The 16,520-nt window shown below is 37.9% G+C and overlaps 1 protein-coding gene across 1 annotated transcript; it reads right to left on the reverse strand.

The window, feature by feature from the left end:
* Positions 1-4,916: 4,916 nt before the first annotated feature.
* On the reverse strand, positions 4,917-14,927 carry blk (BLK proto-oncogene, Src family tyrosine kinase). Its single transcript, XM_037751665.1, has 14 exons — positions 14,569-14,927; positions 12,795-12,881; positions 12,536-12,632; positions 12,376-12,406; positions 11,899-11,992; positions 11,694-11,792; positions 10,811-10,914; positions 9,781-9,930; positions 9,197-9,349; positions 8,926-9,105; positions 7,462-7,538; positions 6,490-6,640; positions 5,925-6,056; positions 4,917-5,789 (listed from the first exon to the last, which is right to left on the reverse strand). Exons 3-14 carry the CDS (start codon positions 12,629-12,631, stop codon positions 5,587-5,589), a joined length of 1,470 nt encoding a protein of 489 aa, XP_037607593.1. The 5' UTR covers position 12,632; positions 12,795-12,881; positions 14,569-14,927; the 3' UTR covers positions 4,917-5,586.
* Between the last annotated feature and the right edge of the window lie 1,593 nt (positions 14,928-16,520).

Here is a 16,520-nt window from a genome sequence, read left to right on the forward strand (position 1 = left end):
GTCAAAATTACTACGGTCGCTAGAGGTCGCTGTTATGTTCTTTTATATCTTCTTTCAGTGATCTACCATGTGAATAGATGATAAAACATACTAGTGCGTGTAGTAGGCCCCTACTGACCCAAGTCTATGGTGCTTATAGTGACTGATAACGCCTAAGTAATAGCCTGAAAATAGTCAAATCAGAGAACAGATTCATTGTGTATACACAAGAATTTAAATAATTAAAATCTTTAAATTGTTTGAAACTTTTGTGAGTTTACAAGCCCTAGTTTCCCTCTCAAAAGATACTTCTCTTTGTGTTACGATACAAATGCTTATTATGCCAAATGCTTCATAGATATCTTCTGTCGTCGTTTCAAGAGCCCTCACATCTATCGGACCAAACAGTCTTGATTGATGGCCTCCATTAATATAATGACATCAAAGCCCAGGAGAGAAAACATGTTCATGAGGAGCATAATCCCAATTGAACGCCATTGAAAACAAGCAAACATTATCGGAAGATGAAAGCACATCTCTTTTCATCTGTGGTTGATGTGCTCATCTCTATCTCCAGAGGACAGCGCGGAGTCGCAATCAAAGGATGCTAATGATGTGTTGCCTTCTGCAGGGATCACTCATCAATCTGTGTGTGAGCTGCCCGTTTCCCGTCATTATTCCTCTAAAGGCAGCAGCGACGAACAGAAGGTGGGGAGAGGGTGATTAGGCCTCCCAACCTGTACCCCACATGTCTTGTCATCTTGCGTTAACATCACGGCTCATTTCAAGGTGAGGCTGCTTATCAATCATACGGCAGCGTGAGACGTGATTAATGGTAGTTCCCTCAGTTCATCAGCTGACAGACGGATGTTATTATCATCTGCGCCTGTGGGGTAAAAACAGTGAACAAATATTGTCTGCGTCCCATAACATCTTGCACAGAATGGAAATATTTCATCTTATGCTCAACAGATGGATTCATAGCATATCTAATAGATAATCCACCACTGTTGTATTTTGGTTAAACAGCAGAATTAGCAATGAGCCTTCCTTAACTGACTTTTGAATTAAAGATCATCTTAAATGTCTTCCAGCCCCAAAAACACTTGTGCTTGTAGCTAGAAAGCCAGACAGGTAAAGAGCAGATGAATACAGATAACAGTGATAGGATCAGTGCATGGCAGGGTGGCCCAGTGGTTAGAGACCACAGCTGGAATGTGACAGACCACCAGCAGGTTAGGTTTTGTGAAGTTGTACACAGTTGGACACTTTACAACAAAGCAGAAGGTTTGATGGTCGACCGAAATATGATTTATGAGGAGTTTGTGGCCAAGAAATATGTACAGAATGGTAGTTGGAGGATGTGCAGTATGTTTTGAGGATGCATTTCCCTGCTGTCAAGGTGAATGTCGCCTCCCAGCTTAGTAGTCAATGAAAACACTGTGTTTAAGGGGAACTTAAAGGGATAGTTTGGGTGTTTTAAAGTGGGGTTGTGTGAGGTACCAGCCCGGTCGCACAGCAGTTTGTGAAATAGTCACAAAATTTAATGTATTGATTCGTGTACATAGACATAAATTTCACATTTTTTTTCACGAGGGTCAGCACCTAATCAATTCATATGCAATCCATGTAATTGTGAACCTGGAAGTATAGAGAGCGGTGTACGCAGGACTGTTCGTGTCCTGTGTGAAACCTCAAGTCAAAGTTAATTTATTTGTCACGCAACTTCCGTACTTAAGTTACAGCACTTCTGGAGTTATTTTAACCCAAACTGTGATCTAACCAAGTAGTTTGTTGCCTCGGCCTAACCAAGTCGATCTTTTCCAAAACCTAACTAAGTAGTTTTTAGCCTCAGCATAACCAACTCGATCTTTTCCTAACCTAACTAGTAGTTTTAGTAGTAGTTTTATTTTGAAAAGACTGGATCGGAAATTGACACATGCGTCATATGTTGCTGGACATTCGTAGGAAAACGCATGAAAAATTGTTGTTGAAAGTCATGCTGAGTGTCACGTTAAAAAAAGGGAAATTAGTGTCCATGTACACGAATCAAATAGATTACATTTTGTGACTATTTCACGAACTGCCGTGAGACTGTGTTGGAGGTACTTACTACTCTTAGTATATTATCTACAGTAGATGACGGTCGGCACGCCCCGGCTTGGAGAAGCAGACGGAAGAACTGACATTTGAGCAAAGCAATGTACTGCTGTGGAAGGGGGATGACAGTAAAACGTATTTTAGCCACCTAAAAGAAAGGCTCACCTAAAAAAAAATCGATATCTGTTTAAGTGTACACTATATTTAGAATATTTCCTCATGGGGAACTGAACTGAAAGCGAGTCTGCTGGCTTTGAAGAGAGCATAGACAAGTTTCACTCAGTTCAGCTCCCTCTGACGTCAAAATAAATCAGTGAAAATATTCTAAATATAGCGTACACTTATACTGATATTGATACTTTTAGGTGGTTTAAGAATGTTGTGCTGCCAGCCCCGCCCACAGCAGTACATTGCTTTGCTTCTGTGTGGTAACTCCTGTCTGCTTCTCCAAACTGGGGGCGTGCCGACCGTCATCTACTGTAGGTAATACACTGACTATGTATAAGTCCCTCGTACAACCCCACTTCAAAACACCTGAGCTATCTCTTTAAATGGCTTGCATTTAGCTGAGGAGCTTAGTTGTGTCATTGCCCATCTCTCTCTCTCTCTCCCCTCGTCATTTAAATGCATAAAATGCCCAAAACCTGATTTTTTTTTAAAGAGAATCAAAATATGACACACAATGTTGTGCTATAATTTGAAGTATTATTTTACAGATTGTTTTGAATGAATGAAATTGGCGATTTCTCAATTCCCCTCTCAGGATTCTACTTTCCTCATACATCACAAGTGGTACATCAGTCTCTTTGCAGTTTACAGTAGAGTACATCATGTTAAACTGTGTGACACTGACCTCTGCAGGATGACAAGAGTATCGTAATAACTGCAACTTTTCTTCTTTCAGTTTTCTGCATTTTCTCAGTCTCAGACTTTCCTTTACTAACATATCAGGAAAAGAAAAGTGACTACATGACTACGGGGAATTGTAAATTTCCATAATTGATGAAGGTAAATATTCAAGTGTCCAAACTGCCATTAAACTGTCTTTTCTTGCATTCATAAGAAAGATTGATTTTAAACAGACTGCCAATGTTGCAGCTATCTGATGAATTTAATGGAATTAATATAAGGTACTGTTGATACAGAGCTCACCTATTGTTGTGTCAGTTGGAAATTCTCCAGAGTTTATTTATTTAAAAAGCCCTGAGCTCATTCATATGAAAACCTTTCCAATCACTGTTACAGGCTGTTTTTGATGATACAACAGGAAAGCTGGCCAGTGGTACATAAATATGAAGTCACTCCGTAATAATAATTAGTATAAGTAATAATATCTCTAGATTTATGGCAGGTAACACTTACCGTGATGATGGTGCATCTTGTGTTTACTATTGATTAATGAGAGTTAGTGAATATATATATATATTTCTCATCTTATTTTGCAGTGGATATTATATTAGATACAAAATAAAAGTTTCAAAAGGCGCTTTATCGACCATAACAGAACAAAATCTATGTTTCTCAACCACCAAATACCAACCAGATGTTATCAAACATACAAAAAATGTGAAGACCTCAACCTATTTGGCGTGTGAGGGCGTTCTAGCTGTGTGGCATCTGAGGAATGCTGACTCACACTTCCTGTTTCCTGTCCATTCAGGAAGTGGCAGGGTTTAACCCCTGGCTGCTGCGGCCATTCCACTCTCTTATCTTCAAGATACTGTCTGGGCCCCCAAGAGACGGTTTAGCTAGAGGATCAAAACCACTGTAATTTACTAGAGTCGGTTGCTTTTTAAGGCTTCCTGTAGGAAACTCTTGTCTCTCGCACTCGAGACTGAGGTAAACTTACATTAAGGTTTTACCTTTCAGTTGTTTTCACTCATAACTGTTGCATTTTCCTCCATTCATGTTTTTTAAACATGATTCAAACTAGAATTAAAATCCCAGACTTTCATTTGGTTTGCAAATGTGTGATTGTTATGTTTGTAAGGGACATCCTGTCCACACAACGCCTCGTTCAGAGTGCTGTCTTCTTTGTAATATGACACTACTAAAAAGCCTTTAAACATTTCTCTCCTTGTAAAGTTTTATGTTAAAGGACCAGTGTGTAACATTTAGGGGGATCTATTGACAGAAATGGAATATAATATAAATATCTATTTATTTGTGTGTGTGTGTGTGTGTGTATAATCACCTGAAAATAAGAATCGTTAGAATGAGCCGTTGATATCTACATACGGAGCAGGTCTAGATAGGTACATCACCGTAGCTCTCCTACACGCTTGGAACCTGGTAGAAGTTTGAGTTGGTTGCAATTTGCAACCCCACCACTAGATGCCACCAGATCCTAGATGCCACTTTTAAAGCTGGAGTAGGCAAATATGATTTTAAAAAGTTATTTTTATAAAACGGTCACTATATCCTGACAGTAATGCATGAGACGGGTTATCTGATGTACCTCCGGTGCCGTCTCTGAGCAGCTGTCAATCACTCGCGAACTCCGATCAAACGGTCAAATTAGGCAGCGCTGATCAAATATGAATCAAGGTTCTGTTACTGTAATGCCTATTTCTCACCTGAAATGTTTTCAGAAACATCTTGTAGTGTACTGTTTAGCTGTAAAATTAGAAAGTTTGTGACCCGGCAGGGTCTGGAATGACCTGTGATTGGTCTTTTTTTAAAGCCTGAAAACAGAGCCATGAGGAGGTGCAGAAGTCTAGTTATCTGTCAGAACACTTGAATTACAATATGCTGAAAGGTTATTATGGAATTTTTGCCAAATGATGCCAAAACGTACTGAGTGCATGATAAAAATGATTATAGCCTCTAAAACCATGTGAAATACATGTGAAGAATGTTTTATGGCACTTTAATTAAACCAAGAATGAAATACAACAACAAACCAAAGTTCTAAATAATGTAAATATTTGTATTTACAAAAACATATATACAAGTATTCTCTTTAGAAAGCCCCGTACTTTTTTTATAAATCTGCTGAATGACTGAATCATTTTTTTTTAAAAAGTGCAAAGTATTGTGCTTGTAATCTCAGGATGCTCGTTTTGGTACCATGCAGATGTTTCATCTGTAACTTTACCTTTGTTGACTTCCTCGAGTCCAAAGGCCTTTTTGTATTGTACTGTATTTGTATTTCCATATTTCTTCTTTTAATCATCGTATAGTCCTGATTATGTCTACTCATACTCCATAGCAAGAATGGGACTGTGAGCCATCGATAACAGGAGTAGAGTCGGTATAATAAAACGTTTCCTTTCTGACTTTAACATGTTTCAGACGCTCTTAGCTGCTAGAGACGGAATAGCTTTTACATTCACTCAGAAGGTAGGCGTAAAAAATGTGTCCATTTGAAACGTTTCAAAATATAAATTGCATTAGTAATTAAAAAAGACATTTGGTTGGTCCTCATCCTCTATCCGTTCAAGTCTCACATCTGTCTTTAGGACATTTTGCTGTCTTCGGTTTATCAACAGGAAACCTTTTCTTTTATCACGGCTGCATCTCATATTGTCCCTCCGTGGCGATGAAGAAGTCTTGGAGAATGTTCTGGAGAAATTCAAATGTGGGACGATCCTCAGACCTCTGCCTCCAGCACATATTCATAATGTCATAGAGTTCATCGGGGCAGCCGTCCGGACACGGCATCCTGTACAACTTGTCCAGGCTCCTGATCACCTCTGGGTTGGTCATCCCTGATTAGGAAAAAGAAAATGCCGCCAGTGTGAGATTTTGAAAAAAAAAAATGTTCATCATATTGTGCAATTATCTGAGCTGTAAAGTAACAATGCAGCATTTGTAGCATTTAATTTATTTCTCACGTGTCGTACCTGGGTAGGGTATTCTTCCATAGGTGACTATCTCTGTGAGGAGGATCCCAAAGGACCACACGTCAGATTTGATGCTGAATGTGCCAAAATTGATGGCCTCTGGAGCCGTCCATTTGATGGGAAATTTAGCACCTATAATTGTCAGAAAGAAGATGTAAAAAGGAGGAGAGGAAGTTGCGTCACTGGGTGACAACTCTAGAGAATATGTGGGTGTGTGTATTCCTCTGTGGGGCGATATGACGACATGTAGCCTGAGATGATGAAACATTACTGTATTAGTTGGAGGTGGCAATCTCTTTATTATCTGGTAGTTGTCCTTTTCTCGCTATGATAGTTAATATTGGATTGAGTGGATTTTTGCATCAATGTGATAAATTTGTCAGGTAATTCACTGGAATACTCAAAAACACTCCCATCATCATCATGTCTAAAAATAGTTTCTCAATTGAATTTCTCAAATATTTACTATATACACAATATACAATTCTGTATACTGTGATGGAAGATTGAACTCTTGGCTATGGTCCTGGATGCATTTATTGTCCAATGTGGGGAAACACTGCACCTTCTTGAGCTGTGTATTCTGTCTCGATGATCCTGGCCAGGCCAAAGTCTGCTATCTTGCAGTGCAGGTCGTCGCTGACCAGTATGTTGGCTGCACGCACGTCTCGGTGGATGTAGTTCTTCTTCTCGATGTACGCCATGCCTTCAGCTATCTGTCGACAGGGGATATTGGACAAAAGCTTCTTAAATAAGGGAATTATCAGATCAAATGCAAAGTCAGAAAATAAAGCTGTAAGTCATTAATTTGTCACAAGAAATAAGATAACTCGAAAGATATCCTTCTATTTCTTTGGTCAGTGTGTACAGTACAATCATGCGGCTACAACATGTATGTAAATGTGAATACTTGTGTTTACGTGTATGATAATGGCAGCAAAGTGGGTTTAACAGGATGTTCCAAACTCTCAGGAAGTCAAAAGGCTTTTTTTTGGAAGGGCAAAAGAGTTCTGAGGGAGCTCGCTGTAGATGGAAAAATAACATGATTTCCTGTCCGGATGTTAATAATTGACGTAGGGTGAGGCTTTCAAGCCAGACGAGCAAAAGCACCACCACAGAAACCACACAGCTACTGCTGACAGTTTCCACGTGTATTCACATCATAGCTGCTGTCAAAGCACCGTACTATAGCAGAAGTTTAAAGTGCTACAGAGGAGTTTGTGTGTATAAATAGGCTTTGAGGTCAGTGAGAAGGCTAGTGTTGTTGTTTTTGTCAGAAAATGCAGATGCTAATGTCATGTTGTGGTAAACAACAGCAGTAGCAGTGAAAGAGATGTTTAGAAATAAAAAGACGGAAACGCTCGAAAAGGAAAGTAGAAAAAAATTCCTGTGTTTTATCAAATTTTCTGATAAAAAGCTTTCATTATATCATCGAGAGGTGTGGGTAAGCATTGTGATGAAAAGGTCACATACGAAATACGACTGCACATTCACAGAGATCATGTTGTTGGTGCATTTACAATCGAAAGTTCCTCACCTGCGCTGACATGTCTATCAGCTTATTTATCTTTAGCTTTTTCCCTTCGTCTGCCTTCAGAAAGTCCAGAAGACATCCTGCAAATGAGAGAAGGAGAAGGATAACTTTACCATCACGAATCATGAATTAAAGATCACATTTTTAAAGACTCTTTCATAGAAACTTCTCACTATTAAACAGGTTACACTGAAAGACATGTCTCGTCTTATAGTGGAGTAGTGTTGCATGATACTAACTGATAAGAGTACAATCATTACTTTAATATACAATAATGCAAACACCTGCTCGATACAACAACCCTGAAATAAACATTATCTTTACGAAGCCTTTTGATTTTAGTACATTTTAGTTCTTTTAAGTCTATAGTTTATAGTTTTCCAGTCACCCCGACAAACCTTACTGCATATTTTAATCCAATACAATAACACCTCCAATTATGGACTCAAAAATGACCATAATTGAATCAACTCTGTGACACAGTCTCATAAATTCAATAGTATAAGCTTCACAAAGTTTTTAATTCCTTGGATTTGACTGCATTATATTGAAGTGATAATATGATTTTAGTCACTCCATGTATGTGTTTTGTTCACGAGGGAAGTCGTGAGTTGTTTAAACAAAGACTGACAAATTAAAAGTAGGAATGCACAGATACCGGATCAGATATCGGGCCGATACTGACTCAGATAGCTGGATCGGATATCGGTGACAATGGGGCCGATCTATTCAATTAAATTCTATGTTTACATACATTATATACTGGAATTTTAATTTCTGTTGAAGCTTTGACCAATTTGTTGCTGCATTAAAAAGGTTTACATTTGTAATTCCTGTTAATTTTGAAGATTTTTTTACCAAGTTGCTGGTGTACGATTTATTATTTTAATAATAAATAACAAGTCAATAAATTTATATCTTTGTATTTAATTTTTACATTTAGTTTTACAAAGTTAAGAAAGCAATATTTAAGTCACGCCTGATGTTGCCTTACACATAATAGAACGATCCCTGTCACTTCCACACAGTGAGGCATACAGCTTATTGATTATTAATTTAACACTGGTATCGGATTGGTACTCGGTATCAGCCGATATCCAAAGCTCAGTTATCGCTATTGGTATCGGGACTGAAAAAGTTGGATCGGTGCTGTCCTATTTAAAAGTAAATGTAAATATGTTAAGTAAGCTTTTGCTAGAGCTGCAACAATTAATCAATTTAATAAATTGGCTGATCGGCAGAAAATCGATCTGCAACTATTATGATGATCAATTAATAGTTTGTCATTTTTTCAAGCAAAAATGTCAAATCTTTTCTGGTTCCAGCCTCTCAAATGTGAGGATTGTTCTGCTTTTCCCTGTTTTATATCATTATAATATATTTGTAGGCGTTATCACAATGTATCACCCCTCATTGGAGAGACTTTAATCATCAAAAATCTCCCCATTCTCCCTCTCTTTGTCTTACCATTCATCATGTACTCAGTGACAATAAGAATGGGCTCCATAGTGACCACAGCGTGGAGGCGCACCAGTCGTTCATGCTGCAGCTGCTTCATCAGGTTGGCCTCCTGCAGGAAGGCCTCTGGCTCCATCGTCCCCTCCTTTAAGGTCTTAATAGCGACCTTCTGGGTGTTCTTATAGTAACCTGCAGTGGGAGTTAAAATGGTGAGCTTAACTCACTGTACTGGCTCATAAAATGTTACCAATGACAGGATAAATTGTTAACTTTCTCTCACCCATCCACACTTCTCCAAACTGCCCGGCCCCCAGTTTCTTCACCATCTTCAGGGTGTCTCTGGGGATCTCCCACTCGTCGTGTGCCCACGGCTGCTCGGGTGTCGTGGCCTTACAAGGGGCATACAGCCGCAGACACAAACCATCTGCTGTACCTGCGTCCCAAAAGTGGATGTAATAAACAATATAGTTTTTGCTGTTGTGCTAAATTTAGTTCGTGAAACAGTCCGATCAGATCTTGTTTCCTGAAATAATCTTGAAAGCTTCTTCTTTCTCATGCGTTGCTGTGAATTGGCAGCCATTCTAGAGATTTGGCCTTCTTATCTTGTGGTTTAGTCACAGGAGTGGAAAGACTACAGTATCACTCCTTTCACACAGGAAATGCACAACGCATCACAAGGGTCTGACTTCCCCCTTCGATTCAAAGTCAGTGCACACGCCTTATAATTCACAGCAGTGAACTGAATCTGAATCCAAATCAAGACGTAATGTTTTATGTTTTATAATTACTGATTAGGAGACATGTCGAAAAGACCCACTTCTTTTTAAATGATGCGGCAGAATTAGATGAAAGTTCATTACTTACGGGTGTAGTATTTAACCAGTTCCTGTAGGCAAGGGAACGAGTTGGAGGGGGAGATGTAGTAGCCACCTTTGTCCAGAGCACGGATCTTGTAGTGTTTTACCACATCTCCTTGTTCTGGGTTGTAATCTCTGACTGACAGTGAGAAAGACCCTACGGGGGAAACCAATAGGTCGTACAGTTACATGTAGTTTTGAATTTTGACATGTTCCCATGTTTCTGAAATTCAGATTTGTGGCGTGATCACTAGGACTGCCTCCTCTTAGTCTATTAGGTTTTGGTCGACTAAGATTTCTTTAGTTGATTAGTCGTTTTTGTTTTTGTTTTTTCATCCTGAATGACTTATTTCTTTATTTCACACACACAATGACACAAATGTTAAAACACTTACGAGTGACAGTGACATGTTATAGTAGTGTAATAGAAGATACAGCTTATAACACCTAGCAACTACCAGGAAAACACAACACCAACATTCAGCTTGGTCATATTATACATATTGCGATAAGCATAATAACCTCATACTTCCGGTCCAAGTAAAAAACAAAAAATTATAATAAGTGGCTCAGATAAAATGGGGTCTCATTTGGGGATAACTGGGAATGTCATTTTCTCTGCATAGGTAAAGAAAGGCCCCCACATCTTTTTAAAATTAGAGCCTTTTTTCAAGCTGTAAATTATTGAAAATGTCTTTCACCCACAGAGTGTGAGATGGCGACGATGGGGATTTCCATCTCATTATTATTAAAGCTCTAGCCAATTAATGTTACAAAAGCTATCAGATCTTTACACTGAATTAACCCATGTGTGGCGCAGACATATATGAATGATTTATTCCTAGGAAACTTGTGAGCACATCTCTGGTAAACACAAGATTTTAAGTGGTGCTTTTGTGTGATTCTTTGTGGAGAAATAAAAAATTCAAATCAAACTAATCGATTAGTCAACAGAATCGTATGAGTGTTAATCGACTAAGAATTTCTTTGGTGGAGGACAGCCCTAGTGATCACAAAAAGAGGCTGGTGGCGGTTACCTTTACAGGTCTCACTCTCTCGAACTAGAAAAGCGCCCGGTTTATTTCCAGGGGCTAAAAGCAGCCGTTCAGTCTCTCTCCTACTAAGGTCCCTGAAAAACCATCTGCAGAAGACAGAACCACAAAAACACTTAATGTAACCAATTAACCACATATACAGATGTATTCAACAGTCCCTAAAATTTTAATTTTGATTAGGGTTGTCAAAGTTCTCGTGATTATAACGTGTTAACACAAATTCGTTTTAACACCACTAATTTCTTAAAGGTATTAAGGCAACTTGAGATTTTTAATTATAACTTATTAAAAATCTGACGGGCCGCCGTCTTCCCCGGATGCTATTCAATCTTTCGGAGGTTGTAGCGGGCTCAGTTTTAAGGCTAAAGTGAAGATACCGACATCATATGAAACTAGAAAACCTAAATCAATTTGTACCAACCATTTCATGTTTAGGGATAGGTTGTCGTAAAGGAGGCTAAATAACGCTCCAAACTTACGCTACATTTTGGCGAGGTAAAACTGGCATGGGCATTCAAGGGGTCCCTTGACCTCTGACCTCAAGATATGTGAATGAAAATGGGTTCTATGGGTACCCACAAGTCTCCCCTTAACAATGACATTATTTGTCATTGTTTTGTGTTGGTAATTGATTTACAATAATAAATATAAACATACATTTGCATAAAGCAGCATATTTGCCCACTCCCGTGTTGTATTGCGTATTAAATACTTGACAAATCTCCCATTAAGGTACAATTTGAACAGATAAAAAAGGTGATTCATTTGCAATTAATCACGATTAACTATGGACAATTATGCGCTTAAATATTTTAATAGATTGACAGCCCTGAGTTTGATAAAAATGTATGAAACTGTCTCTTACTTTTCCACCTCCAGTGTATCTGCTCTGGCTACATAATTACATGGTATGAAACCTTCCTGTCCAGTCACCAACGATTTGGCCACCCACCATTCTCCGTTTCTACAAACAGACAAACAACGTAGATCATTTACATTTCTTCAGGTTAGAGGCAGTAAGCTACTGTATACATCCTGTATACCCGGGACTATAGGGCGAAGCTACTTACTCTTGTAAAACCTTTAGTTTTTCTCCCTTTTTGAAAGTTAGATCATTGTCGTTGGTTGCTTTAAAGTCATGTTGTGCCACAAACAGAACTTCATCTAAAGACAAGTAAAACAATGTTATTTCAAAGGAAGTGATCTGCAAATAAGAACGGTGATTTCAATTTTATTAATTGTGAATGCAAACAGTTTTTTTTGGGCTGTTACTCTTTAAGATACAAGTTGATATCGTGGAAAGATATAGCTCAAGCATAAGTACTGCATGGTTTTTACATTGCGTGTGTCTGTGACACGAAAACGACTTTTTTTTCGTAATAACAATCTCATCTTTTCCCCTGAAGAGACCAGAGGAAACACAACTGAGATTCCAATCGCTAAATGTAGCCTCCTCTCACACAAGTAATGTCTCTTTGCTCAGCAGCGGTCGACTGCATAGACGCAGGCCTAGAAAGTCTGTTATATGCGTTGTGTTCAGTGATTACCATTATCCGTTAAGCTGTTTCCACTTCGTGCCTAAAGAACAGAAAAAAAAATATTTTTTTAAATATTCAAAATGTGCAATGAAAAACACTGGCAAATAAATGAAAGTAATTAAACTAGATTAATTTCTTGTACTCAGTTCAAGTGAGGAAAGCTACTTACTATGTGAATCGACGAGCCGGAGTCCTGAGAGTTTTTTTTTTTGTTGAAGAACTTGTCATCTCGTACTTCTTTCTGGCTACTGCAAACGCAGCCCATCCTGCATGTATAATGGCAGTTTTCAGTTCCACTGCATACTACTAACAAGATTTACTCAATGTAATAGTACAATATAATGCAGCATAATGTCGTGCAGTTCATTTTACATGATCAAATACCACCAGTTCCTGCTAATACCCTCCAGATAGAGCATGTTCATTACCTGATAAAGCAGATGAGCTTAACTGAAGCTGTGTTCACTCTCCTCTCCTCCCACAGCAGGGCCCGCTCTGTGAGTTCATGCCCGGCGCTGAAAAATTGAATTAAATTCTCTCGAAATCAGCTAAATCATCAGTGGAGAGACTCTTTTTAGTTTTATGACGTGGTTACAAGTGCGCTTAAAGCAAATCGCTTCTCATAAGGGGAAGTGGAAAATGTGTTTTCATCTTTATGTGGTAGCATTTGCATGTACAGTTTAGTATCATGTCATGTTAGAGTTAAAAATAGAGAAAAATAAAGTGCTGTTTCTGGATCTTTTTGAAGAGACAGTTTTATGAGATAAACTTAAACTTTTAGATTAGGGCTGTCAAAGTTAACCCAATCATAACACGTTAACGCAAATTCGTTTTAACGTCACTAATTTCTTTAAGGAATTAACACAACTTGCGATTTTTAGTTTGTAGTGGCATGGCCATTTTCAAAGGGATCTCTTGACCTCTGACTTCAAGATATGTGAATGTAAATGGGTTCTATGGGTACCCACGAGTCTCCCCTTTACAGACATGCTCACTTTATGATAATCACATGCAGTTTTGGGGCAAGTCATAGTCAAGTCAGCACACTGACACACTGACAGCTGTTGTTGCCTGTTGGGCTGCAGTTTACCATGTTATGATTTGAGCATATTTTTTATGCTAAATGCAGTACCTGTGAGGGTTTCTGGACAATATTTGTCATTGTTTTGTGATGTTAATTGATTTCCAGCAATGAATATATACATACATTTGCATAAAGCAAGCATATTTATCCACTCCCATGTTGATAAGAGTATTAAATACTTGACAAATCTCCCTTTAAGGTACATTTTGAACAGATAAAAAATGTGTGATCAATCAAGATTAGATATTTTAATCGATCGACAGCCCTAATTTAGATAGATGATGAATTGATAAAAAAAAATTACACTGAACATCAGTCATAGGAATAGTTTTAAGAGCCAGTTTAAGCCCCATTACTAATAGTTGAATGGATTCATGTTTAACACAGAAATGAAGGTTTGTGGTTGTACATCCAAATGACAACGTAACGTTGCTATAGAACCAACGCCTCAGAGTGTAGGAGGCCTGGACTTAATAGTTACACATTATTTGTCTTGCTTTTGCTTGATGTCAGTATGTTTGTCTCAGCACTGTAACAGGAATATTGAAATAAATATATACTTTTATGCCATAAAATCACATATTAAACAACTATCATGGTGACAATCTTAGAGCTTTTATCGTCTAAAAATATCCGATGACGTGTCATTAAAACTGTGGTGGTAATATTGCAAACTTTCAATAATCATTATATTTATTGTATTATATTTAAGTGTAGCTTTATAAGGAAAATTAGCTTTATGTTCACTCATCTTTGCAACTTTATGAATGCTTTTGGCGAGATTTTTCCACACACAATAAGAATTGTATTTCGACTACATTTATTTTCACGTATAATGTCATGATAGTTTCCAACCACTTGTGTGATTTACACTCTGTTAACACAATTTTTTTGGTATCCAAATGAGAGCTGTACATGTTCTACTGTTATGATTACAAGTATGTGACTTTACGGCCTACCGGTAAAACTCTATTAGTGTTCTTCCACTTAAAACCTTATAACATTTATTAAATTCACTCTTTTTAACTCTAAATGTGACACTATTTGGTATGATTGTTCATTACTTGCACTTCTGTTAGCAGTCTGTAGTGTGACACAAACATACAGCAGATAAATACCTTGAACTTGTCCCCCGGCTTGTGTCTTCAAAAGTACTCCAGATGCAAAATGTCTTTAGTTTCCTTATTGAAAACCAACTGCATGTCAGTGTGTCACTCTCACTTGCTCTTGTCTGAGTCTCACTCTCTCTCTCTCTTCTTTTCTTTTTTTTTTCTCTCTCTCTCTCTCTCTCCGTGAAGACCAGGGCCTCCCCTGAGGGACTACATTGAGTTTACCGTAAATAGATAACAGTTTGTCTATTTATTTTTGTCCAGTAATTCCCTTTTCCCTCGCCTCTGCAGCAGATCACCTAACAAAAAGCGTACAAAGATACTTGCTGTAGTTCACTTTGATCAAACCTTCAACAGGTTAATGAATTAAGTTATGAATACAATTCATCTTTAGTCTTCAGACTCACAAATGTAGCCCAACCAAGGTCAAATTACAAAGAAAAGGAAGTTTACATCTTAATAAAGACAGTTGTATTTCAATATGTATGGGTGGACCGTCCATAATTTGTGTTAATATGTAAAAATGTCCTTGAGTATTGAATGAGAACTGCAGTGGAAAAAGGGTTGTACTGTACAGTTTTAATGGTAAATAGGGCTGGGCGATATGGAGAAAATCAAATATCTCAAAATTTTTTAGCAACTATATCGACATTGCAACGATATTGTAGGGCTGATTATTGGTGTTTTCACAAAATATTTACACAATGAGATTTCTGATTAATAATCATCAGCAATGTAGATATAATGACTAAGTGGGTAAAGGCAAATAATAGAACAGTCTGGTAAGTTCAGAAAATTACAACGTTTTACTGTAATGCATCCTTTAAAGCCAGGAAAAGACAACACTTATGCCATATTAAAACAATACGATATCCATAATCTAAGACGATATGTAGTCTCATATCACGATATCGCCCTAATGCTAAATAACAAATGTTTATGGTGTGAATTCTGTGATCTAATGAGGTGATGTGTTTGTGTGCGCATGAACTCAACAGCAGCAGAGGCAAAACAAAGAGTGCTCGTGTGCCCAGAGCACCGACCCAAGACCACTGGGTCAACAACCTGACCACTGGGTCTACAATAATCCCAAAACACTGGGTTATTCTGACCCAGTTTTAGTGTTATATGTTATTATTAACATCGGGTTAATCAGCCATATACCAATGTGGTTATTTTGACCCAGTAACAATGTCATATATAAAATTTGACCAAAAGGGGTGGTTACTTTTACACAGTATAATGTTATTTTTAAACTTGTTATTTTGGTCTTAGGTTAAACCAAAAAGGGTGGTTGTTTTTTACCCAGTGCAATGGTATTTTTAATATTGGGTCATAAATCAAACCAAAAAGGGTGGTTACTTTATATTTCTGATGTTATTGACCCATACTAATATATGGTTATTCTGACCCTCATATTTATATATCTGCATCTTCCAACCAAAAAGTATTTTTTTTCCCCCAGTGGATTCACTATATACTGTATACATGCGCTCCTACAGAAATGGCTTTATTTTTATTTTTTTTTGTTTATTTTCTGTGCAAATAAATGAGCAACAAACAATTCATACTTTGGATGAGGATTTTAAGATATATTCAAAGTCTATGTCCTGATTCTGTATTCACACATTAAGCAGTCCATGTCTGAGGATACTGTACTGTATGTTGTCTGCTTGTTCCCCAGTGTTGACACTAGAGGGCGTAGAAAGTCACGTTTTCAACCCTGACTCACCTAAAGTAGGTCCACCTCAAGACACTTTTCCAGCTTTTCCCTAAATTCATGCCATTTCTATGAATAGATAACCCTCACATTGACCTCCTGTATATAGAAATAATTCAATAGAGTGTTGAACTTTGGGGATTTCTATTGCGTAATGCTTGTCTGTCTGTATCTGGTGCAGAGGCCAGTGTGCGGATGTGAATACAGATGCAAAGTCTGTGACATTGGGAAAAAAAAAAAA

This window comes from Sebastes umbrosus, chromosome 18 (assembly GCF_015220745.1).
Source record: "Sebastes umbrosus isolate fSebUmb1 chromosome 18, fSebUmb1.pri, whole genome shotgun sequence".
NCBI classification, from domain to species: Eukaryota; Metazoa; Chordata; class Actinopteri; order Perciformes; family Sebastidae; genus Sebastes; species Sebastes umbrosus.

Coding starts and splice junctions, on each gene's coding strand:
- blk (XM_037751665.1), bottom strand. CDS start 12,631: ATGGGCTGCGTTTGCAGTAGCCAGAAAGAAGTACGAGATGACAAGTTC. Junction 6,057..6,489: donor AGAATACACAGCTCAAGAAG/GTGCAGTGTTTC, acceptor TGACAATTATAG/GTGCTAAATTTCCCATCAAA. Junction 5,790..5,924: donor TGGAAGAATACCCTACCCAG/GTACGACACGTG, acceptor TTTCCTAATCAG/GGATGACCAACCCAGAGGTG.